Source organism: Anguilla rostrata, chromosome 8 (assembly GCF_018555375.3).
Source record: "Anguilla rostrata isolate EN2019 chromosome 8, ASM1855537v3, whole genome shotgun sequence".
Classification (NCBI taxonomy): Eukaryota; Metazoa; Chordata; class Actinopteri; order Anguilliformes; family Anguillidae; genus Anguilla; species Anguilla rostrata.
The window spans coordinates 6,279,863-6,306,702 of record NC_057940.1 but is presented as its reverse complement, the minus strand read 5'-3'; the positions used below and the strand labels follow the sequence as shown (position 1 = coordinate 6,306,702).

At 44.7% G+C, this 26,840-nt stretch overlaps 2 protein-coding genes and 1 long non-coding RNA gene across 3 annotated transcripts in view; 2 read left to right on the top strand and 1 right to left on the bottom strand.

Annotated features, from left to right (window-relative positions):
• On the bottom strand, window positions 1-1,017 carry LOC135260676 (uncharacterized). The gene is made up of 2 exons (XR_010331716.1): window positions 806-1,017; window positions 1-434 (listed from the first exon to the last, which is right to left on the bottom strand). It is a non-coding gene; the product is annotated as an uncharacterized LOC135260676 (long non-coding RNA).
• Window positions 1,018-1,090: 73 nt separating this feature from the next.
• mcm6l (MCM6 minichromosome maintenance deficient 6, like) lies at window positions 1,091-15,171 on the top strand. The gene is made up of 17 exons (XM_064346077.1): window positions 1,091-1,277; window positions 1,421-1,567; window positions 1,913-2,023; window positions 2,157-2,406; window positions 2,676-2,841; window positions 3,755-3,900; window positions 4,444-4,594; window positions 5,095-5,236; window positions 6,759-6,900; window positions 7,307-7,414; window positions 8,234-8,389; window positions 9,566-9,694; window positions 10,493-10,654; window positions 12,225-12,336; window positions 13,729-13,953; window positions 14,403-14,542; window positions 14,842-15,171. Exons 1-17 carry the CDS (start codon window positions 1,183-1,185, stop codon window positions 14,962-14,964), a joined length of 2,505 nt encoding a protein of 834 aa, XP_064202147.1. The 5' UTR covers window positions 1,091-1,182; the 3' UTR covers window positions 14,965-15,171.
• A 2,257-nt stretch (window positions 15,172-17,428) lies between these two features.
• Window positions 17,429-26,840, top strand: part of LOC135260675 (aryl hydrocarbon receptor repressor-like) — a 40,719-nt gene continuing 31,307 nt past the window's right edge. Inside the window, exons 1-2 of the mRNA XM_064346111.1 lie at window positions 17,429-17,835; window positions 19,828-20,009. Coding sequence (XP_064202181.1) covers window positions 17,774-17,835; window positions 19,828-20,009 — 244 coding nt within the window. The 5' untranslated portion in view covers window positions 17,429-17,773. The remainder of the gene's footprint in view (window positions 17,836-19,827; window positions 20,010-26,840) is intronic.

Genomic DNA, 26,840 nt, shown 5'->3' with positions numbered 1-26,840 from the left:
ATGGCACACAAACTCCCTCTAAGAATTCACCATCTAAGCACACTGTGGACAAAGACCACAGTCTGTAGTGGGAGAGGTGCTGAGGAAGCACCTGTGCTTACGTTTACAAGCGCACACTTCTGACACCAGAAACACTTCCTAGCAGGCCTACTATTTATGCCTCTTACTTCGCTTGTAAAATACATTCAGCATTTTCCAGAAAATGGTACTAGGTTCTGCCGGAAGTATTGTTGATGCAACCAATACATCACATTGTAAGCACTGTCTCGAGCTTTCCGTTTTGCTTGTTCAGTCCAGTTTCTAAATCATGAATGATTTAGTTTCTCTTGTGAGCCAGATGTTATTCTTGCAAGCCATATGGATTGATTCATTTCTGTTATTTTTAGATTCCATCTCAGACGGATCAATGGCGTCATCAAGCACTCCTCCGAGTTCTGAAAAGCAAGGATTAAATTTTAATCCAACCAGATAAGGGGTTTTAATCAAATCCCAAAAAGAATCAATTTGATTGGCCTATGGATGGTTTAACAATGTATTTCAGACCTATACAAACTTCAGCAGGACTGTAAAATGCCAGCACTTACATTTCCCATATTCGGTAACGACTTAAATTCCAGGGGTGAGGCACTTTGTCTAATAAATGCAATGATTTAGAGCACTGTAAAAATTTGCAGGGCCTGCTTCTGTCTTGGCCATGGATAGAAGTAAATTACCTTTGCATAAAATCGTTAAAAGCTGAATCCATTCCTTGATTGAATTTACTTGAAATTTGATGAAGGAAAAAACAACAACAAAAAAAACAAACCTTTCAGCAAAATGACTTCCGAATTTCTGCAAGAAACCTTTCTGATAAAAGCCTTTCTTACTTCCCCGTTTGACACGCTGTCACAGCATAAACGAGGGTCTCGTCTACAGCATACGCTAGATTCATCACAATGACAACCCAGGACAGACATAAAAAATGCTGTAAGTACTCTGATTCAAATAATGGCGTTGTCAAGATTGTTGTAGGCTGGTGAAATCTGCGTTGGTCATGCGCAAAACGATCCTCGTGGAACAAAATTGGATTTGATTGCTCACACCTGTGTCCATTGAAAAACATCAGCTATGCGAAACTTTGCTCGCGAGAGCGACCGAAATTTAATCCTCTTCAATTTTTAACCGTTTATTTTTTCCCCCAGAATGGAGCCTACAACTGAAGCTGCTGCTGTAGGAGTACAAGTTAGAGATGACCTATCTGAAAAGTGTCAAAAATTATTTATCGAGTTTTTGGAGGAGTAAGTTGCACCATTATTCACTTTTAAGTATGCGATGTCTACGTTTTATTGCCTTTTTGTTAAACCGTTGTTTCACTTCAAACGCCTACTGCCATGATGGCTAATTGCAAAGGTTCTATAACGACAATTATTTAATCATTTAGATTTCAGAGCAAAAATGGGGAGGTACTCTACCTGCCTGATGCCGAGGAACTGATTCGACCCGAGAGAAACACCCTTGTAGTGAACTTCACCAACATTGAGCACTACAATCAGCAACTTGCCACCACTATACAGGAAGAATATTACCGGTAATGTCAATGTCCTCGTCCGTCGTTATACTATATTGCATATATAATAAGATGGTTGAGTCTACTGTAGGCTATACCCTATAAAAATCGATTGTAGCAAACGCGTTTATGCAATATGGCACAGCTAAAGTGGACGTTCTCAAAAATCAAGTATCTTTGAGATTCCTCGTTGTAAATTTAATTTTAATTGTCATGTGGTTTTATGTATCATAGAGATGGACCTCCCACTGCTTTTTTATTTAAAAAAAAAAAAACGCCTTAAAAAGAGTGTTTTTGGGATCACAAATCTCGCAGTTTGGATGACGTTAACGAATTTAGAATCTTTCGTGACATTACTGTTTCCAGAGTCTACCCGTTCCTCTGCCGGGCTGTGCGTCAGTTCGCCCGCGACCATGGAAACATCCCGCCGAACAAGGAGTTCTACGTGGCCTTCTCAGATTTCCCGTCAAGACAAAAGTAGGGTCCCATGTTCGCCAAGCGCACAGATACCACTTAGTCTGAACCCAAACATGATCCGGGAGTTGTGTGTTGTTGTATGCATTTGCTGCGTTCTCTAAGCGAACGGATAAAACTGACTGAACCCAAACAGGATACGGGAGCTGTCCACGGCTCGCATCGGCACCCTGCTACGCATCAGCGGTCAGGTGGTGCGGACCCATCCCGTGCACCCGGAGCTGGTGAGCGGCAGCTTCCTGTGCCTGGACTGCCAGTCGCTCATCAGAGACGTGGAGCAGCAGTTCAAATACACGCAGCCCGCCATCTGCAAGAACCCCGTGTGCGCCAACCGCCGCCGCTTCATGCTGGACACCAACAAGTCGCGCTTCGTCGACTTCCAGAAGGTGGGCATGGCCGGGCGGGGCGCGCGTGTGCGGGGCTCGTAGACATTACATTACAGGCATTTAATAGACGCTCTTATCCAGAGTGACTTGCAAAACTTTTACATAGCATTTACATTGCATCCATTTATACAGCTGGATATGTATTGAAGCAATGCAGGTTAAGTACCGTACAAGGGCAGTGTCCTACCTGGGAATCAAACCTGTGACCTTTAGGTTACAATACTAGCTCCTTACCCATTCTACTACACTGTCTGACGCCTCCCTGACAGGTGCGTATCCAGGAGACGCAGGCGGAGCTCCCACGGGGCTCCATCCCGCGCAGCCTGGAGGTGGTGCTGCGGGCGGAGGCCGTGGAGGCGGCCCAGGCCGGGGATCGCTGCGACTTCACCGGGACGCTCATCGTCGTGCCCGACGTCTCCGCGCTCGCCGTGGCAGGTCACGCAACGCCCGCTTTTGCATTTCTTTATTTTTATTTGTGTCCGGAGAGGTGGGAGGTCCCTGGTACACACCATACGATGGCTCCGTAGTAACCAAGGTATACACTGTATGATGTCTCCGTAGTAAGCAGGGTGTACACCATATGCTGTCTCTATAGTAACCAAGGTATACCCCATATAATGTCTCCATAGTAACCACGGTATACACCACATGATGTCTCCGTAGTAACCAGGGTGTACACCATATCATGTCTCCGTAGTAACCAAGGTATACACCATATCATGTCTCCGTAATAACCAAGGTATACATCATGTGATCTGATCTCTCTGTAGTAACAATAAATATTTCATTTCTGGAAGCGACTGACCTGTGTAAGGAGGCCAATGACGTACAACTCTAACATATTACCTGAAGTGTTTTACAATTGTGTATTTGCGTGGCACTGCAGCGGGCTCCAGTTACCCCGTCGCGGGATGGACCGTTGAAGGGTAATGATTTAGTCATGTTCCCATTCCAGGGGGTTCCAGGACTCCCATTTGCTTTTGATAGCAGGGCTCTGACACCCAATTTATTTTCTGGCACCTTCTGAATTTCAAACAGCGGGGACAGACACCCCTTAATTTGCGTACCCATTATGCACCTGCCTAAAAAAGCCGGTCGGTTATCAAAAATAAAATTTCAGCGTCATGTTTCCTCTTGTCCTCGTGTTTTGTGCTGCGTACGCGCCTGTCTGTATTTTGGGTGTGCTTATTAGACTATAGATTGATTCACCCTTCAGATTCAGTCTCGCCACATGCTGCTGAGGTGTCGGCTGTGTCCTCTCATTTGGTTCATCCATCTGTTTGTTTTTTTGTTTTTTTTTTGCTGAAACTTTATTGGCTGCGCACCGCGCCGTCCCGTCCCCCCCCAGGCACCCGGGCGGAGACCAGCAGCCGCGTGACGGGGAGGGACGGGTTCGAGAACGACGGCGTCCAGGGTCTGAAGGCCCTCGGGGTGAGGGACCTGTCCTACCGGCTGGCCTTCCTGGCGTGCCACGTGGCCCCCACCAACCCGCGGGTGAGCATGCCCAGCTCCGCGGCCGCCCCCCACCCCCTCCCCCGCGTGTCGCCCCCCACCTCTCCTGACCTCCCACTCGTTGAAGGGTCAGGTTGAGGGAAAATGCGAGATGGTTCTGATTGGCGGGAGGCAGCTTTAAGATCTCGAGCGCCTTGATTTTTTAAAAGCATTTCAAGGCTAACACTGTATACACTGCAGTTAAAGTTTGAAAGGTAAAGCTTGTTTAGTAAGTGCGATTCGGTTTACAACCAGTCCTACCATTAAGAATGGTTCTTGACTGAACATTCTAATGCTGATGTCACAATCACTGCTGGTGACTGAACGCAGTGGAGTTCTAGAACACTGACTTGGAATTTAAAAAAAAAAACAAAAAAAAACATTAAACTACTTTTCGAAGAGTATCATTAAGGAACCATGAAGGTTGGAGGAGAGACTTGATTAATAAGAGGTGTGAGCTTTCAGGCCGTGTCTGCTTTGGAAAGGGTCATTTGGGTGGGGGGAGAGGACTCGTGGCCATACCTGAGCTGGATGGTGTCTCTGCAGTTCGGTGGGACAGAGCTGAGGCAGGAGGACCAGACGGCGGAGAGTGTGAAGAACCAGATGACGGTGCAGGAGTGGGAGAAGGTGTTTGAGATGAGCCAGGACAAGAACCTCTACCACAACCTCTGCACCAGCCTCTTCCCCACCATCCACGGTACGGCGTGACCACCTCCTCCTCACTGACACACTGGCTAAATCCAGCTGGGCCAGAATCATCTGTTAGACATTAAATGGCCTGCCATGTTCAGTTAAGTTTAATTTTATTTGCAAAAAAGATGCTTTACAGAGAGAACGGAAAGGAAAATTGAGCAAAAACCAGGCCTGGACCCCAAAAAAAGTGAGCAAGTGAAGTTAAGAAATAAAAACTCCCCAGTGAGATGGAAATTACTCAAGCGTAAAGAAATTCATTTCCAAATGTCTGTAGGGGAAAATAAATCAATGTTAAATCTTTTTTAATGTATCCGTTTTCATGACATTCATTGTTTAGAAATGTGTTGCGCGTTACTGGCTGTTTGCACAGTAATAAACCATTTGATGCAGTTCTATGCTCATGTTTCAGCATAAGCGTTCCGATTTTTTTACCCCGCAGTGGGGTAATTAGTGTGTTCGTTTATTACTCTATTTTTGTTTGACGTTCTATGGTTGCGATTCCAGGAAATGACGAGATAAAGAGAGGCATTCTCCTCATGCTGTTTGGAGGCGTCGCCAAGACGACCATGGAGGGCACTTCCTTGAGGGGGGACATCAATGTGTGCATCGTGGGCGATCCCAGCACCTCCAAGAGCCAGTTCCTCAAGTACGACACCGGTCCTAGTCCATTCGAGCCAAAAAAAACTTCTCATCTGGTCATAGTTTAATTTTCTGGCTTTTACATGAAGGCGTTTTGAAGCACACAAGTTCAGTGGGGCCGCACCATAGATGTCTAGTCTAGCGATAGATCACGCTCAGAAAAATCCAATCTCCTTTTTAATTCACGATTCATAACTCAAAACCAGCCTTAACATGTCCACACAGCCAAAAGCAATAGAGAATGGTGGAATGTTTGCAAATTATTAGGTATAGCGGACTATCATTCAACAGAAATAACTTATTGGAACTGAGAACGGATTGTCCCTGTTGAAAAAAGTATTGCATTGGAGCCCTGGAAGCATTTTTTCCTAGATGTACCAAATGCACAGCAGACAACTGGCATGTACAAAAGACATTTTGAGATGGCTGTTGCTCCCAAAGAAACTCTTTCTCCGATTGATTTCCTCAGTTTTTGGCCAACGGCGGTCTCTGCGGACCGAGTGCAATGACTCGGGCATTTTAATTGTGCGTTTGGTGCAGTGACTGTGACATCGGTCCCAGGGTGCATTTGGCCTCCTGCAGCTGTAACCCGTCCCATGTATGTGCCCCGTGCCAAAAAAAACGCTTTGACACGAAATGACCTCCGATCCCCGAGCGCTGCTGGTTTTCCTCTGCTAGAGCTGAGAACTGCTTGTGATTGGACGGAAATCTTGAGTTAGAAAAAGTCCAGGTTCAGAAAGCAGAATTTCTCCCCATTATTTTGTTCCGATTACCTGGACGGAAATCTTGAGTTAGAAAAAGTCCAGGTTCAGAAGGCAACAGTCCTCTCCGGTATTTTATTGTAGCCAATCACCTGGACCTGCTAATTAGCACAGTTCTTCAGCCAGGAGGCAGAGCTTAGCTGGGCTGAGTTCATGGGTGGAAGAAAGTCCAGCGGTGTTTTCTGCCTCTGGCAGAAATCGAACCGAGCTCAGTGAGGGCAGTCAGGAGTGATGTCAGGTTACAGTAGGAGGGGGGGGGTGGTTTTCTCTGGCTTGTTTAAAACCACCCCATGGTGTGTTGTAAAACCTTTCAGTCTGTGTGTTAGTGCAGATGCTGGAAAAGGTGCCACTGAGGTGAACTAGCTTGCATCATTACCAACTTTTTCCCATGGAAAGTAGCTAACAATGTACCAAAGTAGAGAGAGGTTGCTAAATGATGTCACGATAATTTGCATATTTATGACATCACGTACTTGGTTGCGTATGAAAACGTGTTACATGATGGAGGGAGATTTCCCTGAAAAGACACCTAGAAATAGAATAGAGGTATTTTCTATATCAATGTGTGTATTATGTGTGTTGGTGGATTTCTTGTTGCTAGGCACTATTTTTGTATTCTTTTTTTTGACAGTTGCTAAAGGGGTCTAAAAGGTCACTAACTCTAGCCACAAAATCATGGGTTGGCAACAGCACTGGCTGCCTATGCCCCTGTTTTCACTCAAACCCTTCTCCCCCTTCTCCCCCCCCCACCCGCTCCCCCCTCCCCAGGCACGTGGAGGACTTCGCGCCGCGGGCCGTCTACACCAGCGGGAAGGCTAGCAGCGCCGCCGGGCTAACGGCCGCCGTGGTGCGGGACGAGGAGTCGCACGAGTTCGTCATCGAGGCCGGGGCGCTCATGCTGGCCGACAACGTAACTACGGCGACGCTGCGCGTAGCGTAGCGTAGCGCGGGAACTAGCCCTGAAACGGGCGGCTTTCGCTCACTCCGGCGCGGCTGCCGCTAACGCAAAACCTAGCGTCAGAGCCGCGACTGGAAGTTAGCGCTTGGGGCGAATTCATTGCTAGAATGTACATTTTTAGCGAGTCTCGGGGAGACACTGTTTTATTAATTGGACATTAGCGCTTGTGTGGATTCATTGGTAGCATGGGGGATGCCTGCCCTAGCATATACATGTGTAGTGTATCGCGGGGAGAATCTGTCCAATCAATTTGAAGTTAGTGCTTGCGTGAATTCATTGGTGGAGTAGGGAAGCCTACCCTGTAGCGTGTCTCTGGGGAGAAGCCATCTTATTTTTTATTTTATTTTTGCTCTCTCAGGGCGTGTGCTGCATTGACGAGTTTGACAAGATGGACCTGAAGGATCAGGTGGCGATCCACGAGGCCATGGAGCAGCAGACCATCTCCATCACCAAGGCCGGCGTCAAGGTAGGTCAGACCCGACGCCTGTGGGGTGTCGGCAGGATCGCCACGCCCAAATGGCAGCTTTGGGTCAGATTTACAGGGATTAGAAACGCTGTGGTTCCTCTCTGAAAACGTGATGAACCGTGTCAAACGCAGTGCGCCATTGGCTGACGTTTCGACCGATTGCTGCCATATTTGGAAGGCGTCCTGTTTCGTCAATGTCCCTGTGTTACATTAATACCCAGAAGTAGTGTTAAACGACTGTTTGTTCCAACCTCTGATCTCTGCTCATTATTTTTCTGTCTTGGCCTATATCACCCTGATGGCGCAACAGACGTGCATTTCCAAAAAATGAAACTTCCCCCCTCGCCCCCGGATTTTTGAACCAGCTTTAATAGTTCAGTTACGAATCGCCAGTAGTACACAGAGGTTGGATGAGAACTTTCTTGCAATTTAAAAAATCTAAATGACCAAAAATGGTGATAAAACTTTTTTTTATGATTCTGACGATGGACAGCTTTTGCCACTTTCCTGCGTCTCCCTGCTCCTTGCAGTGTTTGTGTGTACCACCCTCCCCCCCCGTATGTTAACACATTTAGATCCCCCCCCCCCCCGTGATGGAAGGGGCTGAGTGGGGGGTGGGGGGGATCTAAATGTGTTAACATAATAATATTCTGTTTTTTAAGGCCATGTCTGTGTGTGTACTGTCTTGTCATATTTCTATCCATTTTAATACCATGTAAGGTGACCATGAGTGTTCAGAAGGGCGGCCGATAATTATTATATTATTATTATTACTATTATTATTATTATTATTATTATTATTAACCCTTTGCAATCCAGGCCACGCTGAACGCCCGCACCTCCATCTTGGCGGCCGCCAACCCCATCGACGGGAGGTACAACCGCTCCAAGTCCCTGAAGCAGAACGTGAACATGTCCGCCCCCATCATGTCCCGATTCGACCTCTTCTTCATTCTGGTGGACGAGTGTAACGAGGTAAATTACTTCATTACTTTCTGAAGTGACCGAAGACTAAACCTGGGAATGGGTCAACTTTCTTAATGGGAGACCGGGAGGTCTGACGTGGCGTTTCCATGCTGTATCCACGTTCGCTTATGATTGGCAGCTCGTTAAACAGTCACACCACTGGGGGGGTGGGGGGGGGAGGAATACTTTGGGCAGTACTTTGTGGCTTTCGGGATAAAAATGTGACATTTATAAAGTAGGCTTGTTTGTATAATATTTCAGGGCTCTACAGTGCTTCCATTTTAGGAGCATTTGCTCCTGAAAATTGATGTACTAACTGGAAGAATAATTTAGGAGTGCATTAGTTGTCCTCTTAAATTTTTCAATGTAGGAGTGAATTTGGTCCTTGGGAAAGAAATTAGCATAGAACCCTGCATTTGTTTTTTGATCTTGGCATTTTGTGATTCTGATTGCAAAGAGGATTAATATGTTCATTTCTATATTTAGTGAGTCGATTGAATCCTTTGCAATTCAAATTCAAGGCACCTAATTTCTCACTGTGTGAGCAATTTTAAAGTACTGCAAGGTTATTTCATTTCTAGTTCATGCAACTTTTTTTTCTATAAAACTGCTCTGCAGGCAATCTGTCAGGTACCCAGGGAGGTTGTACAAAGGCCGCTAAAAATAAAATGCCCACACAAATAAATGAATATTCAGACATTTTATTTTTGTACCCAGACATTTCCCTAATAGAGTTCAGGGGTGTCCAGTCTTATCTGAAACGGGCCAGTGTGGCTGCAGGTTTTAGGCCAGGACTATGCCACCTGATTCAACTAATTAGCTAATCATGGTCTTCAGTCAAGACCTTGATAAGTAGAATCTGGTGCTGGGCTAGAACAAAAACTAGCACCCACATCAGTCCTTTTTGGATAAGACTGGACACCCCTGTTATACTTGGTCTTTTGTAAATGCAGTTAACACGGTGTAGAAAGCATCTGCATTCACTGCAGAGGAAAGAAATTCAGAGTGTCAGGAGTTGGCATTCAAAACCCATCTGTCTTAGGGCTTGAAATCCTTTGAAAAATTCATGACCATTTCTGCATTTGCTGAGAAATATTTGAAAATCATAGCCAATAAAAATGTACTTTAAATGTAACCAGAGGTGTTATTATAACAGGACGATGAAAGTTGTCTTTCCGTCACTAGGTTACGGATTATGCCATTGCCCGACGCATTGTGGACCTGCACTCGAGAAACGTGGAGTCTGTAGAACGAGTCTACGAAACGGACGAGATACAGCGATACATACTGTTCGCCCGGCAGTTCCAGCCGAAGGTGAGTGTCTTTCACCGTTTCTTTTTCTGACGGCGGACAGAATCCGGTTTATTTGAGGTCGGTAATGAAGCGCCACACTGCCCTCTTCTGGTGGAAGTGTAGAAATGCAGTAAAAGCCTATTTTCTGCGTTATAAAATGCCACAAAAATGAATTGAAGTATGAGCGTGTGCACGCTGTGCTCCGAGGCACATGATGGCAGCGTACACTTCTCATACAGTAGTTCAAAAGTTTTGGCGTGCACAGATATGAGTCAGAGGAAGACCATTCAGGTGAGACAGAGAGAGAGAGAGACTGGCTAATGTGTTGCATCAGTGATGCTCAAATCTGATCCTCAAAGCCAGTAGTGCTGTTGGTTTTCATTCTTCCCTTTGAATCAGGACTGATTTAAACCGTGAGACACCAGGTGAGTTAACTCTGCCGCCATTAATCGATCAATTACCAATCAGGTAGAAGAGAGATCCAGCAGTATTACAGGCCTGGAGGGCCAGGTTTGAGTATATCTAGGTTTTGGATTAGAGAGGTTGGTGTCAGCAAACTTTTAACTCAGGAAGGGACACCGCTACAGGACCCTAGGTTCTTCTCCTGGCTTTTAAAAAAAAAAAGTAAAATTCAGCACAGGGGAAGAGGGGGGACTACAGACCCGGAGGGGGCCTGGTTTGAGTACCCCCGTGGTACAGCTCTCTCTCTCTCTCTCTCTCTCTCTGTCTGTCTGTCTGTCTGTCTCTCTCTTTCTCTGTCTGTCTGTCTCTCTCTATCTCTCTCTCTCTCTTTCCCCCACCCCCCCCCCTGTCCCCCAGATCACGCGGGAGGCGCAGGAGTTCGTGGTGGACCAGTACAAGCGCCTGCGGCAGCGGGACAGCAGCGGGGCGCTCAAGTCGGCCTGGCGAATCACGGTCCGGCAGCTGGAGAGCATGCTCAGACTGTCCGAGGCCATGGCGCGCATGTACTGCTCCGACGAGGTCAGGCACTCTTTACCCGTTCTCTACGGTTTGGTGTTTGGCAGGACGTGATCAGACTGTGTCAGCAAGAACAGTCCATCGGCAACTACATAGAGAGGGACATTTCAGTAGGGCTGCAGGGCATAAACGCCTCATTGCAAAGGCAAATGCACATTTGACAGTCGAGTGGTGCATAAACCATAGGCACTGGTCTGCAGAGATGTGGGGAAAAAAGGTGATACGGTCAGATGAGTCATCCGTCACCATATTCTCAAAAAGTGGGCGAGTGAGTGTGTGAGCGTCACACTTTGACTTTTTGCAATGCAGGGTAAAGTCTTTTGATTGGGTGAATGCATGGTGAAGTCTTTTGATTGGGTGAGTGCAGGGTGAAGTCTTTTGATTGGGTCAGAGAGGGCAGCTCATCCATTATGGGCTTCAAGCCACGCAGGTCTTTCAGACACATGCACCTCAGTCCCAATTCACCTCCTAATCACTACCCCCCTCCGTTTCGAGTTTCGCTTAATTATAAGTGTCACTTGTGTAAGGGCCGCTCACAAGCGAGGGCGGGCATCGAGGCGATGGGGAGCATAAAAAGCACACTTTCGGTCTGCTCTGACGAATCGGAATTTACAAGCGATTATTATGAATAATGAATCATCATCACTTAAAAGTGTATCACTTAACAGCTGGGCACACTGAACTACCTTGAACCGCCACATTTGCATTACAAATAATGATCACCGTAATTTAGATTGGTGTTAACGGTACACTTTATTCCATGAAATTTGCGTCATTTGAGACCACGCTTACTTGCAGTCAAGACGGTACTGCAGCGACCATGATAATTGTCTTTTGGAAAGGGATAACATGGCAGTCACATTGCATTTAAATTCGCTTTTCTCTGCCATGCTTTAACGACTCTGGCAACAGCATTAGGCAACGCAGTGCATGCTGGGTCAGCACTAGTTCTTAAGCCAGCACTTTAATTTCCTCATTATTGAGGGAGAGTCAGAGGGTCAAACAGCCACCACCCCTCGCTGAAATTTGGCTCAAGTCTGGGACAACCTTTGTATAAGATGGCGACTCATCAAAAGAGTAAAATGAGTCCTTAGGAGGTGCACTGGGACCGGGCCATGGTATAACTGCAGCTGTGACGTGTCTCATTGTTTTCAGTGGAGCACATGTCACAGAAGCCTGTGAGCTGTGGGTATAGGGGTGCGGCATCTCGCAAAGCTCCAAATTATTTAAAGTTTCACTTTTGTACTTGACAGGAGATGCAGTCAAACAATCACACAGTTTTGGAAGCATGGAGTATCTTTCAGTTGCATATATATTCTTTGGGCACAATATACCTTTTCCTTGAAGATTTGTATTGATCTTCTACTCATCCAGAGCGTAGCCATCTCAGTCATGCACTCATAACTTGTCAGAATTGTAAAATGGCTGTTTACTGTTGCCATTTTGTTTCCTGTGTCACTGTTGAAACTGTCCATCTCTTGTGAGCAATACATTCTGAACCTGTCATTGTTTAAAGGTTTTAACAACTCTTTAGACTGATTCCGATTTTCATTTCCAACCCTGACGCTGTAAGGTTCACCCCAAACATGTCAAGGAGGCCTTCAGACTGCTGAACAAGTCCATAATCCGTGTGGACTCCCCGGACATCAACTTCGACCAGCAAGATGACCTGGAGGACATGAACGGTGAAAATTTAAACTCTGCTGTCATCAAAGCAGGAAGTTTAATTGTATGGCTCAATTTAACAGTCAGCCTATCACGTTGCTGGATTCACAGTTGCTATTCGATGTATTGTTGCCTATACTGGTCCTTGCTTGTGATGGCAGTGAGCCTTGTTGTGTGTCTAAACTGCAGATTATTGGCATCGCTGTATAACTTTAAGATTAGAAAGGCTGCGTCAGACTGATCCAGCATTACAGCATCGATTTCAGCACCCAACCTAATTTCATAAAGATTATGAAGCCATACATTGCAGAACTATTTTTTTTGAAATAAAGGACACAACTTTTCTTTTATTTCTAAGTTATAGCGGTATAGTTAAAGGCCGAGGGAAAATGTGTCGAGGCGTATTAGCCTACAGGCACACTGAGAAACCCGCTCGACAAGGCAAAACACAAAATGGAAAAAGTAGTTGAAGAAATAACAAAGTGCAATGTTTTTTATGAAGTCATTTCTTCAGTCATAAGGATTCATCTCACTTCTCCCTTCCCAGCTCCCAGTAAATGGAGTGTGCTTTCACGTTACGTGCTGTTTCTCAGTTCCCCGTGGAACGCACAGCTTTGGTTGTTTGTGTGAGCAGGGACCGCACACAAATCGATTGCGTTCCACGCAGTTGTCCTTAGCCAAAGTCTCAGTTTCAGTGTGAAACCGAAAGTATGTCGGAGGTGTTATCTCCACAAAGTTCTAAACCGGTCTGTAACCACAGCGCCCACAATGATCGATCCCCACGCTGAAGTCAGTAATCAAAGTAAATCATCTTCATCACACGATTGCAATGAATTAATTCTGTGTGATTATATGTGCAAAATTAGTTTTGATAATGCTTAATCAAGCAATTCTTATATCAAAGTGTGAGTCATTCAGTTGCTGAATAGCATGGCAGAGAGAGAAGCCCATTCACGCATGGGTACCAGCACCTGCTGCCTTATGGGGGGGTTGAGAAGAAAGTGACACAAACTGCATCTATTTCTTTAACGAGTAGATTTTTTTTAGAATTGTAAAAATGCAGTTATTTTCAGCCCACAAATTCTGGAAAAGTCATGGAAGGAGGGGGATACAGGAGGGGGATATTGCATTTGGGGTGTTTGAGTCATTTTAATTTTAAAGACTGAATGCCCCATGGCATCAGTGCTGGCCTTTCTAGTGTTAAGGCAGAGTTTCTATATTTCAGTTATTACATTTGAGTTCATTTTGAATTTATATAGTGGAGATGAAAATGAGTGTAGTACTGTTGCCCCCTAGTGGTAACAGAAATTGAATAGAATTGCAACAATTTATTGACTCTGGCTGGACGTGGTGAGCCCAGTGTTTCACCCAGCAGTCAGGCTCCTAATTGCCCTAATTGCCCCTGTACTCAGATCAGGATGGCGTCCTGGGGGAGGAGCAGGCTGGGGCGGACGGCGCTAATGGGCGCGCGGATACGCCCGCGACCGCGGAGCAGCAGGGGGACGGACCGGGGAAACCCGCCACTGGCGCCGCTACAGCCGCCACCGCCACCGCCAAGCCCGCCTTCAGGATGACCTTCGCCGAGTACAAGAAGGTCTCCAACCTGCTGGTGCTGCACGTGCAGAAAATGGAGGACCGTGAGTACGCCTGGCCCGGGTTGGACTTTCCAGGCTGCGGGTCCACGTTTCTCTTACAGGGGAGGAGAAACAGAACCGCAGCTCTGCCTCTTACTGGGGAGTTTAAATGAAGTGTGTGTGTGTGTGTGTGTGTGTGTGTGTGTGTGTGTGTGTGTGTGTGTGTGTGTGTGTGTGTGTGTGTGTGTGTGTGTGTGTGTGTGTGTGTGTGTGTGTGTGTGTGTGTGTGTGTGTGTGTGTGTGTGTGTAAAAGTTCTTGTCAAGTATTTCAACTGAAATAGTTGCCTACCAGATCGTTTGTAAACTGGTTTAAAAAAAAAAAAATTAAAAAAAAGTTGGTTTCTTTTACAATTGAATGCACTGAACAAAAATACCTTTTTTCAGAGATTAGGCTCTCTCTACAAAGCCATTGGGAGGAATGACAGGGCAGTGAATTTATTTATTTATTTCAGTTGATGAAGAATCCTCCCTAAAGAGAAGTGAACTGATTAACTGGTACCTGAAAGAGATGGAGAGCGAGATCGAGTCGGAGGCCGAGCTGATCGCCAAGAAGGGCCTGATCGAAAAAGTGCTTCAGCGGCTGATCCACTACGTGAGTGTGACTGGAAAAACGTCCAACTGGTCACCCTGAAAGCCAGGCTCTCTCTGCTGGTGCAAAATGCATATAACTGAGTCAGGGAAGCCACGATGTTAAATAAACAGAGGCAATAAATCAGGGGCAATAAATCTCTCTGATTTTACGTGCTGTGTAGTCGTGCCTTCAGCCTCACAAGGAAACAGACATTTATATATCTAACAGGACATGTTGTATTTTAAGAGAGACTGAAATCCTGTGAAACAAAATGGCTGCCGTTCAACCCTAAACTACCCTAAATCTCCCTGTTTCCCCAGGACCACATCCTCATCGAGCTCACCCAGACGGGCCTGAAGAAGGGGGCCGAATTCGGGGAGGACCCCGTCACAGAGGAGGACCCCTTTATAGTGGTGAATCCGAACTACGTGCTCGAAGACTGAGTCGCCTCTTCTGCATTGTGTTTGGTGCCAGGTTTAAAATGGATCGCAGGTGATGGATGTGTTTTATCAATGTGTCACCAGGGGATTACCCACCTCATCTGCACAAAACATGTTGTCATGGAGATGAATCCTTACGAATGGACTTTAAGCACTTTGTTTCGGGTGTGGGGGGGAAAATATTTATTAAATCATATTTTTGCATAATAATTTGTTGTTTGTGTGTAACTGATTGTTCTGAACACACACTAACAACAATGCAACATCTTTGTTTTCTTTTTTTTCGAAAGTGCATTTACCTCTCAAGACTCAGTATGCTAACATTTATCAGATGGCTTTTAGGAAATTACAGAAAATTCTCCAGACCAGAGAAAATCTTTGCGCAAATTATGTTTCTATAAATGCGACGATTGAGTGGTGTTCGCAAAGAATTAAACGTACTATATATATATTTGTTGACATTACTTATGTCAACAAATGTGAATAATGTCAGTTATTAGTCAACCACGCTTCACACAATTTTTCACCCAATAAAAAAACACGTGGTGCCACTGATTATCCACCAGATGGCGCAATTTATGTACAGTGCTCTCTTTCATATTAGTCTTAATATCGTGATTTAATAACACTGAGTTTTTGGATGTAGCATGTGGGTGCCTTTGTGTAATTAAACGATTTGTAAGTCTTCCCTCGAGAGTCGGGAGAAGTTCGCTATACTGTGACTACTTCTGCATTACTCTAGTAACTATGCGCGAGCAATCTTTAATAGTTTGGAGAGGCCACTGCAGTAAGCTTCTACCACAAGAGGAAAGTTGACTTGCATCTGTGTGTCCTGGATGAATTTATTCCTTATCCTTGATTTCATTACATTTTTGGCACTAATGCTCGAACGCTTCTCACCTCGAATACTTGTCTGTTCTATGGGTGATTTGTTTTCACGATTACTTTGACAGGATTACTGTCGCACAGATAATTTGCAGTTGTGTAATAATCTGAAGGTGTTCAATGTTCAAAAAATGGCAGACTACATTTGCTTTTATATGATTGTTTGTACAAAGACCCAATATGACGCAAGCCAGCCCAGGATGCGTGTTTTGGTTCTGAAAATACATGGGCCAATTCCACGGTTTCGTTTTAAATCTCTCTAAAACAGAAGGTTAAATTCACGCATAAAACTCAGTCTTTGTAAACAGAAAACTATCAAGAGAGCTCATGAGCGACCCTGGACCCGGGTCACTATCTCAAATGTGCAGCATGTTTTCACGATAATCTCGATTACTAAGCGAAAAACACAACTAATCAAATGCCCTGGCAGAGCAGAACGCATTAGAAGAAAAGAAAAGTTTTCCGCTTTAGATGAAAGGCTTAGACACTTCGGCGTCGAATTAAGATTTAAACAGCCCGTCGACATCAACAGTAGGTATTGACAAAACACAGCTTGACGTTCGGCGATTGAGAAAATTAGACCAGGCATACAGGCTACTTTAAACAAACTGCCACAATTTCATCACATCGGTGAATGTTCTACGCAATGTACTATAACAAATCAACGAGGCCGTCCTTATTTTTCCTTGAGTCATCTGTCCTAGGTTTCCGTGGTCGTGACCACTAAGCTATCTGCCCGCTGGCTGAACCTATGAGCTCTTTTAACGCGTCCTTAAATGACGCCTTTATTTCTTTCCAAATCATAACTGTAGACTAGTTTCCCATCGCGCATTTCGAAAGTCTCCTTAATCAGCAAAGTACCCATTTTGATTCTATTAACAGGTACAAAATATATAATAAGTACCCATCGCAGATATCTGTTCATAGGTACTCAAATGCACCTTTGAGAATTTAGACAAAATCCCTCGTAATTTAGGAAACATCTGGACAGAAGAATCATGTGCTCTTCGGAATACGATGCAAACTGAGCTTCATTGAACTTGCTGCAGTGGATACTCCAAATCCCGATATTTTATCCATTTTATGCGATGAATTAAGGCGAAGAGACACCGCAGCTAACTCGTTGCACCAGTGAATTGCATTTCGTGTTGTCATCCCACACTGAAGTCTCTCTCGCTCTCTCTCTCACTTTGCGTGTGTGTGTGTGTGTGCGTGCGCGCATGGGGAGTGTGTTTGTGAGGCTCAGAGAATCGCGTGCGAAGCGCTGGCCTGTCATTCAGAGGAATCCGCCACCTGAAACACAAGGAAGTGCACGAGACCAAAATCGGGTATATAACGTCAACCACTCTGCCTGCTACTTGCTGCCTGCTAAAAGATCGGTAGTTTAAAACTCAGGCACACTTTTGCTTTTTTTTAATACCCATGGGAATTACTGTTTTAAAAGTATTGCTAGCTCTGACCATTTTTTGCAATTAAAATATATTATAGAAACTGTTCTGGAATTGATATACATTGAGCCATTCGGTAAGTGCATCGGCGTTTTTGTCTCTTCTGTAAAGCACAGGGTCTGGAGAATTACTCAGTAAAGTATGTGAAACTTATTTATGTGGGAATATTATTATTATCATAGGATATGACGTGATATTATAGGCTACTGTCACTTGCATTAATGAGTCAGGTTACTGAACGTAAATAAACATACCACGTAACGTCACTGGGAAACACGCTTTCCTTATTTATGTTCTTTTCTTTGACAATGTAACGATTTGCCTGGTAATTGGATATTAATCACCTGCGCCTATAAATTAAATGCTGAGAGAGGCACATTTTTCGCAAAAGTCATGACGTGCACGTAAGGTTTTAGTCTTTAATATGCCACTGTTTCTTTGTTCACGCGCACCTGTTACATTTACAGGGGCGCGAGATCATGATTCCACCTGGGGATTGCATGTATGCCAGCAGGAAGAGACGGAAGCCGGTTCAGAAACAGTTAAGTGTCCCGCTATTTTCTTTGTTGCGCACAGGGGGAAGTCGTTTCCGCTGTATTGTGTATTTGGAAAATGATTCATTCTATCTTGACGAACACCAAAGCATTTGCAAAAGTGTCTGCTATCTAGACCGTAGCGTAGTAACAAGAAGAGGGCATATGTTGCTAATTTTTATTTCTCCCAAAAATACCCAGTCCAAATATGGAATGCTTCTCATGGATACAGTATTTTAATTATTTTGAATTGTCAATTCTTGTGTAGGTTAGCGAATCCAGATATGTTCAATTAGTCTTATTGAAGAACTGAATTTAGGGATGTTTTAAGCTGCTACGTATTTTGGAGCCATGCGTGACCGCAGTTTATTGAATGAAAGTTAAAATTACTGTGCTATTTTTCCACAGAGTAAAAGTTATTATTGAAATAATTCAATAAAAAAACTGTTCATAGGTATATTTTAATCACACCGGATATTTTAACCCCAACGTTTAGCTGTACTCAAAGATAGCTTCGTCATTAATTAATTAAATGAGTTAATTGTAAACTATTTAAAATCGTTTTATCGCTGTAAAATCAATTGCATGAGCTTGTAAAAATTAACAGGAAGAACTCGGAAACGGAAGAACTCATCAATAATTAGGTTTGTAAAATTCATTGCTAAAGTATCAGCTGTGAAACATTCCTTGGCATTGCTAATAATAATAATAACATAATAATAATCCTCATACTGGCACACAGTCTTTATATTAAATATAGAGTGTGTCTCATATATATATATATATATATATATATATGTAAGATCTCAGTCTCACGTGAGGATGTAAACAGATTTGTGCACCAAAGTGCTGCAGCAGGGTTACCTGGGAAACGGGTGTCACTGCACCAGGGTTACCTGAGAGAAGGGTGTCACTGCACCAGGTTTACCTGAGAGAAGGGTGTCGCTGCACCAGGGTTACCTGGAAGGATGTTACTGCACCAGGGTTACCTGAGAGAAGGATGTCACTGCACCAGGTTTACCTGAGAGAAGGGTGTTACTGTACCAGGGTTACCTGGAAGGGTGTTACCACACCTGTGCTACCTGGGGGAAGGGTGTTAGCGCACCAGGGTTACCTGGGAGACGGGTGTTACCACACCAGGGCAAAGTTTCACTTTCAGATTGGGTAGAAGTCTAAGTTTTGGGTAGCTGCCTCACTGATGGAAGAAGAGTCCCGTTGGTGGACCCAGAGTGTGTGGGGCTACAGTTTCAGTCCCTCAGCAGATAGATGTGGAACCCAGCCCCTCACCCCTAAATGCGTACTCCGTGTGAAGTCCTCACCTTGTGTTTCTGCTTAGTCACTACTGGTGATAACGGTTCATTCATTTCCTGCCATGCTAACAGCAAAAGTGTCTTTCTTGTTCTGAACTATTGTGGTTTGCCTGGAAGGAAATCCAACAGAGAGCAGTTATTAGTAGCACAGAATATGAAACTCGCAATTGATTGTATTACGCTCCTTAAAGTGGTACACTTCCCATATGAACCGGATAAATTGTACAAAATTATTTTTGTTCCCTGACTTGTATACGAATGTATGTGCAGCCTTTTATGTGTCCAAAGTGAGAGTAACAAAAAAGCTGAGTTTTTTTTTTCAATGTTTAATAACCTTTGAAAAGTTTAATTAAAAACAAAAAAACGTAAAACTCTGCTTACCAATTGTGAAGTTAGGGACCAATTCTTGCAATTATTGCAGTTTTGCAATAATTTAATAATGGAAAAAGAAAGATTTCTGCTAGATTTGACCCCCCCCCCCCCCAGCTCATGGGGCACTGCTGTCCTTGCTCTCTCCTCACTGTGTGCCTATGGGGGAGTTTAACAGAGTGGGTTTGGGCCCGTCCCGTCCCGGTCCAGCCTGTACCAGGACAACGCTCTACTCCCGTAGCTTCCCGATATTGATCGCCACCCGTCACCTACCTGATTGCGCACGGCCCGAAAAAAACATTTTCTCTTTCGCGTTGCCAGGAAGCCGGCCGCAGCGAACCAGAAGTCCAACCCCTCCAAGCGGCACCGCGACCGGCTGAACACGGAGCTGGACCGCCTGGCCAGCCTGCTCCCCTTCCCCCCCGACGTCATCTCCAAGCTGGACAAGCTGTCCGTGCTGAGGCTCAGCGTCAGCTACCTCCGGGTCAAGAGCTTCTTCCAAGGTAAGGCGCCACCCACCCCCACCCCCACCCCCACCCTTTAGTGTGGGAGGGGTGTGGTTGTTCATAGTCCCATAGATCAGCCATGTCGGTCTGTAGGGGCAGGGGAGCTAGGGCATGTCTGAGCGGCTTTGTTTTCATGGGTGGCCAATCACAGTCTGGGGGCGGGGAAAGGCGGAGGCTTTGTTTTCATGAGCGACCAATCACAGTCTGTGGGCGGGGAGAGGCAAGCTCCTTATTTAGCTCTCTCCTGTGACTGAATGAGAGCCACTGTTTCACGCTACACCTTGCCGCTTGATTGATGCAAGCCAAAATGTGGGAGATTCTGATTGGTTGACTCTCACTGTCTCATTTCATTGGACGGCTCGAGAAGGCTTCTATGGCAGAGTGCATTTACTCTATCCTCATATTCCTTGGACAACGACAGCTCTCTGCGTGTGTGATCATTTCTATTCTTATTTTTATTGAAATGTAATATTGATACAATAACTTCATGATGCGTGTTTTGTGAAAACCAGCCATGATATTTAGGCTCGATATTTCATGTTCATAAACATCATAACCCTCAACTCCTCTGACCCTCCATGAAAAATTTTGAGTAGGGAAAAATAAAATGCATTCTCTCTTAAGCCGTAACTTATTTTTTCTTGGTGGAAACTTCCCCCAGTGTATTAACGTAACGTAGAAACAGTCCAATGTGCATCGGTCGCTGGCACGCTTCGGTCTGTCTGTGTTGCCCTTTTTAATCTTTACGTCACTTCCCATCCGGCTTTCGCCGAGCTATTTATAGCGAGCTTCTGAAAGATAAAAGGGGCCCGAACGAACCGCGACACGGATGTCAGAAATAACGCCGCTCGTCCGGCAGCCAAGCGAGGCTTCATGTCAGTAAAACACTGTTCTCCTTGCATGCCTCTGCATTGTCTTTTTTCCCCCCCTAAAAAGGATGTATTTTGGGGAAAATGAAATCGTGGAAAAAAAGTGCTCTATAGCACATGTAACACGTAACAGACGAGTTAGAGATTTTCCCGGAGTCCGAGGTGGGATTTTAAACCCATTCAGGCTGTGGTAAAAAATAGCTCAATTTATTATGTACGGAATAATCTACATCGAAGTATTGAATATGCTTTTGCAATAATTTATCATGTTCAACAAATTAAAGGTGATGATGATGCTTCATAGTAGTCATGTTGTGTTGTAAATTGGATGGTGTGCATATTACAAATTGACAGTAAATGTAAAAAGGTCATTTTGGCCAATTACGAAGCATCATAAGTTGAAGAATTATAGTTGTAACCTCTAACCTTTGGGGGTAAAAAGAAAATTTGCCAATTAGTGAACCTTGCAAGTGCAGTTGAATAGGCTGCATGAGCACATTGCACCTTATAGCCAGAGAAAACAAACTACAAACCAATTAATGAGTCGCACACTGATGCAATTAGGAGCTTCGCATAGTAGAACGCATGTGAAATCTAAAGAGGTCACTGTAGAGTTTGACCTCACGAAGTGACAGCTTAAGCCTGTGTAAGGACCTAATAACTAAAACTCGATTGTGCAAGAGAATATAAAATAAGATATTGCACTTAAGGATGTGAAATAAAGCACCATATTTTTCTTATTGCTGTTCTACCTGCAGGAGTAAAACTTGCCTGCAGTCTCCCCAAGAGTGCATATGTCACATCCTCCACATCACACTTCACTGGCTGCCTGTTACAGATCACATCAAGCTTAAAACCTTTACCCTTTTATGGTGTAAGATCACAAATATGTGATCAGAATGTTCTTAACTGAACATTCTAATGCTGATATCACAATCACTGCTGGTAACTGAAAGCAGTGGAGTTCTAGAACACTAGCTTAGAATTCCAAAAAAACTTTACTTACAAACCTACAGGGCAGTGAATGGACCAACTCCACCATGTCTCCACTCTACTCCCCAGCTACGTAGATCTCCCCATTTCACAAACTTCAGGGTGACTGGATCTCCCCTCCCTGCCTGGCTGCTCCTGCCAGTCATGACTCCTGTCTGTTTTGACCCCAATGTGGTCAGGACTGCAGGATCATTGGCCAGTTTCAGAGGCAGGCTGGGGACCCACTGCTCTGGCCTGCAAACCGTCCCCACCGTGTAGCAATCCCACTTTTCGTGCTAATTCAGGTTGTGGTATTTTAATGGGTTTTTAAGTTATGTTGTTATACTCATGGTTGCATTTAAAATTTGTACCTTGGCTCGTGGTTAGCACAGTTGTGCTTTTGCAGTTTTACTCCCTAATATGTTATCAGTCAGATCTGGTACTGTTGCATCTGTTAATAAGTCAAATGCACTCAGGTTTCCCTGTATTGTAAGTTGCTGTGGATAAGAGCATCTGATAAATTAATGTAATGACATGTACTGAAGATTTGAAAAAAAATCTTTCTGTGCCAACATTCGTTAACACTCCTAATAGTTATTCCTTTAGTTCTCTCTACGCAATGCAGGTTTAATCAGATAATACTCTGAGTCTTTTCGAAAGGGAACTGGATGACTAATGAGCCCATAACCCTTCGTCGTCAAGGGAACGTAGGGTGGCGATGCGGCAGTCTTGGTTAAGAAGCCGGCCTTGTAATTTGGGGGCTTTTATCTCAGCTGATCGTGCACCCTGTCCTCTCTCCTGCGGTGGTGTTCAGGGAGACGCTTAATCTACGTCGATTCAGACGAGATTAAGCGTCTAAAACTCTGTGACTCGCCCCGCGTTCGATCGTCTGCTGCGGCCAATGGCGGTCCTGAACCAGGGCGTGAGAGGCGGCTTCACAGCTGCGCGCCTGCTTGATTGGCTGAGGGGGGCGTTCCTGGAAAGACAGGCGAAGAGAGGCTATGGGCTGAGAGTTGTGATGTCACAGTGGGCCAGAACTGACGCCGCTGATAGTTCTTGTGTATCTCGATGGCTGAAAGACACTCACCCTCACCGTGAGAGGTGCGTTTAATGTGCGCTCATGTCATTTACCTGATACCACACCTCTCTCACACCTACACACGTATGCTTTCACAATTAAATTTTAAAAAATCACAATTTGCAATTATATATTCTATAATTATTTTAATTATGTTGTTTTAAATCAGTAGTATAATATTACCATAACAATTACCACAGAGTCAATCCATGGGCACTTTCTGAACTCCTACACTTGAACACCAACTGAAATTCCCTCAAGTAGCAGAGCGTTGCTCTGTGTGAGAGCAGTGTATTTCTATCCCTGGCCACTAGGGGGACAGGGTAAGGGTCTGGCATGCCCCTCACTCAGACTGGGGAATACTGCACAGAGAGATTGAGTGCTATGGTGAGTCTTCAGCACAGTGCAAAGTAATATAGGAATTGCTGAGACACACAGCGATAGCCTAAACCACAAACATCCTTTAAAAGCAAGGAGTGGACTCATTTCACAGGGTCTCAGTATGAACCATTGTTTATTTGTAGACTGAATTATCTAAAGAAACACTACTGTTTGTTACATCAAGCAAGACATTACCTCAGCAGTAAGATGAAAGAAAGCCAGTGCACTTTCTATACTACTGCACACAGCTTGATCATTTAAATTTCAAACAGTTTTCAACAGTACTGTAGGCAGTGACTTTCTAGGTTTAAACTAATTCATAATCTGAACTTTACTTCTGGAATAAAAGTGTTTTCTACAGGTCCTAAGTGTTGACAATAAACAGAACATGCCTGTGTATACGTTTAAAAAGCATGCATGGGTGGCCCTTAAGGTTGCTTATGTTGCTTGCAGCTTACTGTGGAGAGCAGTGGTTTCCAACCCTGTTCCTGGAGATCTACCGTCCTGTAGGTTTTCATTCCAGCCCTGAAAAAAGCCACACCTCATTCAACAGCTAGAGATCTTGTTGAGCTGATAATTAGTAGAATAGGGTGTGCCAAAATTAGGATCGAAATAAATAAACCTACAGGAAGTGAGAAGGGAGGCACTGGTGAAATTAGAGGAACTGTATAAAGGTGCTTGTGCTCGGGGCATAAATGTGATGTCTGACACAGCTGTTGGTTTTTATGCAGCTTCAGGACAGCGGAACTGACACAGTGGTGATACAGAGGGGTTGTCTCTGTCCTGAGCTGTACAGCACAGGTGTGGCAGCACCTCTGAAGTTCTAAAGTTACCTACGCGGCACACAGAGCCAAAATGGCGGTTTAATCCATCGCTCGAATTTAACGTCGTCTCTTATTTTGAATACAGGTGGTCGCTAGTGCTGCTTCAGTTTTAGGTTCTGTTCCTATTTCTGCCCTGCCCACAGACCTGTCCCGACTCACCCTCCTTACCTCCTCCTCCTCATCCCACCCATCGCCAACAGCCAGTTGGAAAGAATTATTCAAAAGTTCAAAAAATAACTGACTTCTGTCACTGTTCGCATTATTTGCGCCTTCCAGGCATTCTGTGTGTTCAGTCCAGGTAACGTGATGCTAGGCATAAGATTCACATCACATTTAGTTTATCCAGAGAAAATCACACAGATTACATTTGTACAAACGATCAATTTTCACAGTTGGATATTTTACCGTAGAGGTTCAGGTTAGGTATCTTTCCCTGCTGGTCCAATGGCGGCACACCAGCCGGGACTTGAACCCACAACCTAGTTGCTAGTCCACCCAAACCACTACGCCATCATCCACATGTTGCATAATATTGGTTATTTTTTATTAAAACGTTCAGTAGCCATGTCTGTAACCTCTTCAGGGTGTATGTGTGTCTACCCAAGTCTTTACTACAGAAACATTACAGTCCTTCTGGGTTGGACTTGAAGCCCTGATATAGATTATTTTTTTTGTTATTTATTGTCTATAACTGGTACCAGCTGTCTGCCTATGAATCTTTAGTTCTCTGTCAGGAATATCAGAACTGGGGCTTCATTTGGCCTTTTGGGAAAATAAAATGGGTCTCTCAGTACACTTGACACCTCACAAATTACAGTAAGATGCTGACCTTGTATTCTGCTGGGTAGTGTGTTGTGGAGTAATCTATAGTACTGTTGTGCATCAGCATTCCCTGCAGATGCCTTGCACAATAGTGTGCGGCAGAGTGCTCTCCTCGTGTCAGTTTACCTAGATTTGAATTTCCCCACAACATTGCTGTGGCATGTCTCTATTGTCATTCATGACGATTTATCTGTAGGATCTCTGCTTTCTGTAAATAAGATGAATCAGCACTCTCCAAAGAATGGCATTAATTGTCAGGAAGGTGCCCACGGCAACATGGGTGGCAAACTGGAGACCTTAATCCAATCAGAATCTGTCGGAGGGCTTGCGTGTAAAAATGCGGTTGAACTCATTACTGAGACATTAGCATGAAACGGATGTAATTCCCGTTCATATCAGAGGCCTCGCATGCAAATGTCGCCGTATCTCGTGGAGTAGTGGCACGTGAATAATTGCATAGATTGGTCCTGTGTTGCAAAGGCCATAAGGTAATGACCCCCCCTCCGAGCCACGCCTGGTCTAGACACAGAGCATTGTGTCTTTAATAGGGCCAAGCTCAGCACGCAGCGTGTGGACGTGTGGGACTCCGTGCGGCTCGGTTCACATCACAGCAGAATCCTTTGTTAGTCCAACACTGCTGCCGGACCGTTGTCTCCGGCAATTACGCTCAAACTCGGCCGCTGCGGTGCTAAAGTTGCGGCTGCCAGTGAAGTGAGTTGTCAGTGCTTAGAAAACGGTCACGCAGACCCGGCCAGAACGAAAGCCTCGCTGAATCGCGAGCTTCGGTTGGAGATTTGAGCGAGCCTGCGCACGAGAGCGTGATGCGTTCTGTCGCTGAGAGTTAATAGCCCCCGAACACCCGTGGCGCGAAAACGAACAGCTCTTGAAAAGTAACGGCACTTTTACTCGCAGTGCGGAGTTTGGTCTCCTAATCTGCGCACTTTTCCTTTACAAATGATTGCTTTTAACAGCGCCTTCATGAGGTGAGGTGCAGCTGCATCAAGGAAAATCCCCCAATTAAGTTCTTAATTATGTATGAAAATTATATTATGTATAAGTTGTATTACAGTAATGCAGTAGTTTTATTTTCTAAAAAACTGATGAGGGGTGAGGTTTTAAAAAAAAATGTATCTAAAAACCATCGATAACTGATTATATCCTTTTTAATGGGTCCTTTTGAAACAATACAAAGTTAGCTACAATTCTAATTTTATCCTCTAAAAAATAAAAAATACAGAGCAAATATTAAAACACAGTTTATCATTAGGCTAATTGTTAATCTGTTCATAGACTGAAATGAGCTTCCTGTATATTTGATATAGGCCTATAGAAAATGCACAAATAGGACAGAACATGTTTTGAAGGAAAAACAAAGTTGTCCTAAGAGTGCAAAGACCAGAAAGGCAGAGTTATCATGCCCAGTGCAGGGAAGAAAAGAAACAATTGGCCCCAGTTTGCAAGTCAGTGCAAGGCGCTGCTCATTCTGTTCACAGGCACCCTCTCTCCAGCGCCTGTGTTTCTCCACATCAGTGACTGGCGTGCGGAGCGTTTAGATATAAGGCACGTCTGCCACCGTTCTAAGTGGTTGCTTACAATGAGCTTACGGACGACACAATAGGATTTCTTCACACATACGTTTGTGTGTGACTCTTTTGTGTGACCTCAATTAAAACAGAGGTCAGGTGACCTGGCACATCACAGAGGGTTCCCCGGCCTATGAGCAACAGCCCCTTTGTCACAGAGAGAGAGGTTCACACGCAGCCCTGGGGGGGGGGTCCCCCAAATACACCAGGAGTTTGGTGGGGTTGGGGTCGCCTGGAGCCTCAAAATATTGTCATTATATTATTACGCATTGGTCATGGCTGTACAATTGCAGTTACAG

Coding starts and splice junctions, on each gene's coding strand:
- mcm6l (XM_064346077.1), top strand. CDS start 1,183: ATGGAGCCTACAACTGAAGCTGCTGCTGTAGGAGTACAAGTTAGAGAT. Junction 1,568..1,912: donor ATACAGGAAGAATATTACCG/GTAATGTCAATG, acceptor TACTGTTTCCAG/AGTCTACCCGTTCCTCTGCC. Junction 6,901..7,306: donor CGCTCATGCTGGCCGACAAC/GTAACTACGGCG, acceptor TTGCTCTCTCAG/GGCGTGTGCTGCATTGACGA.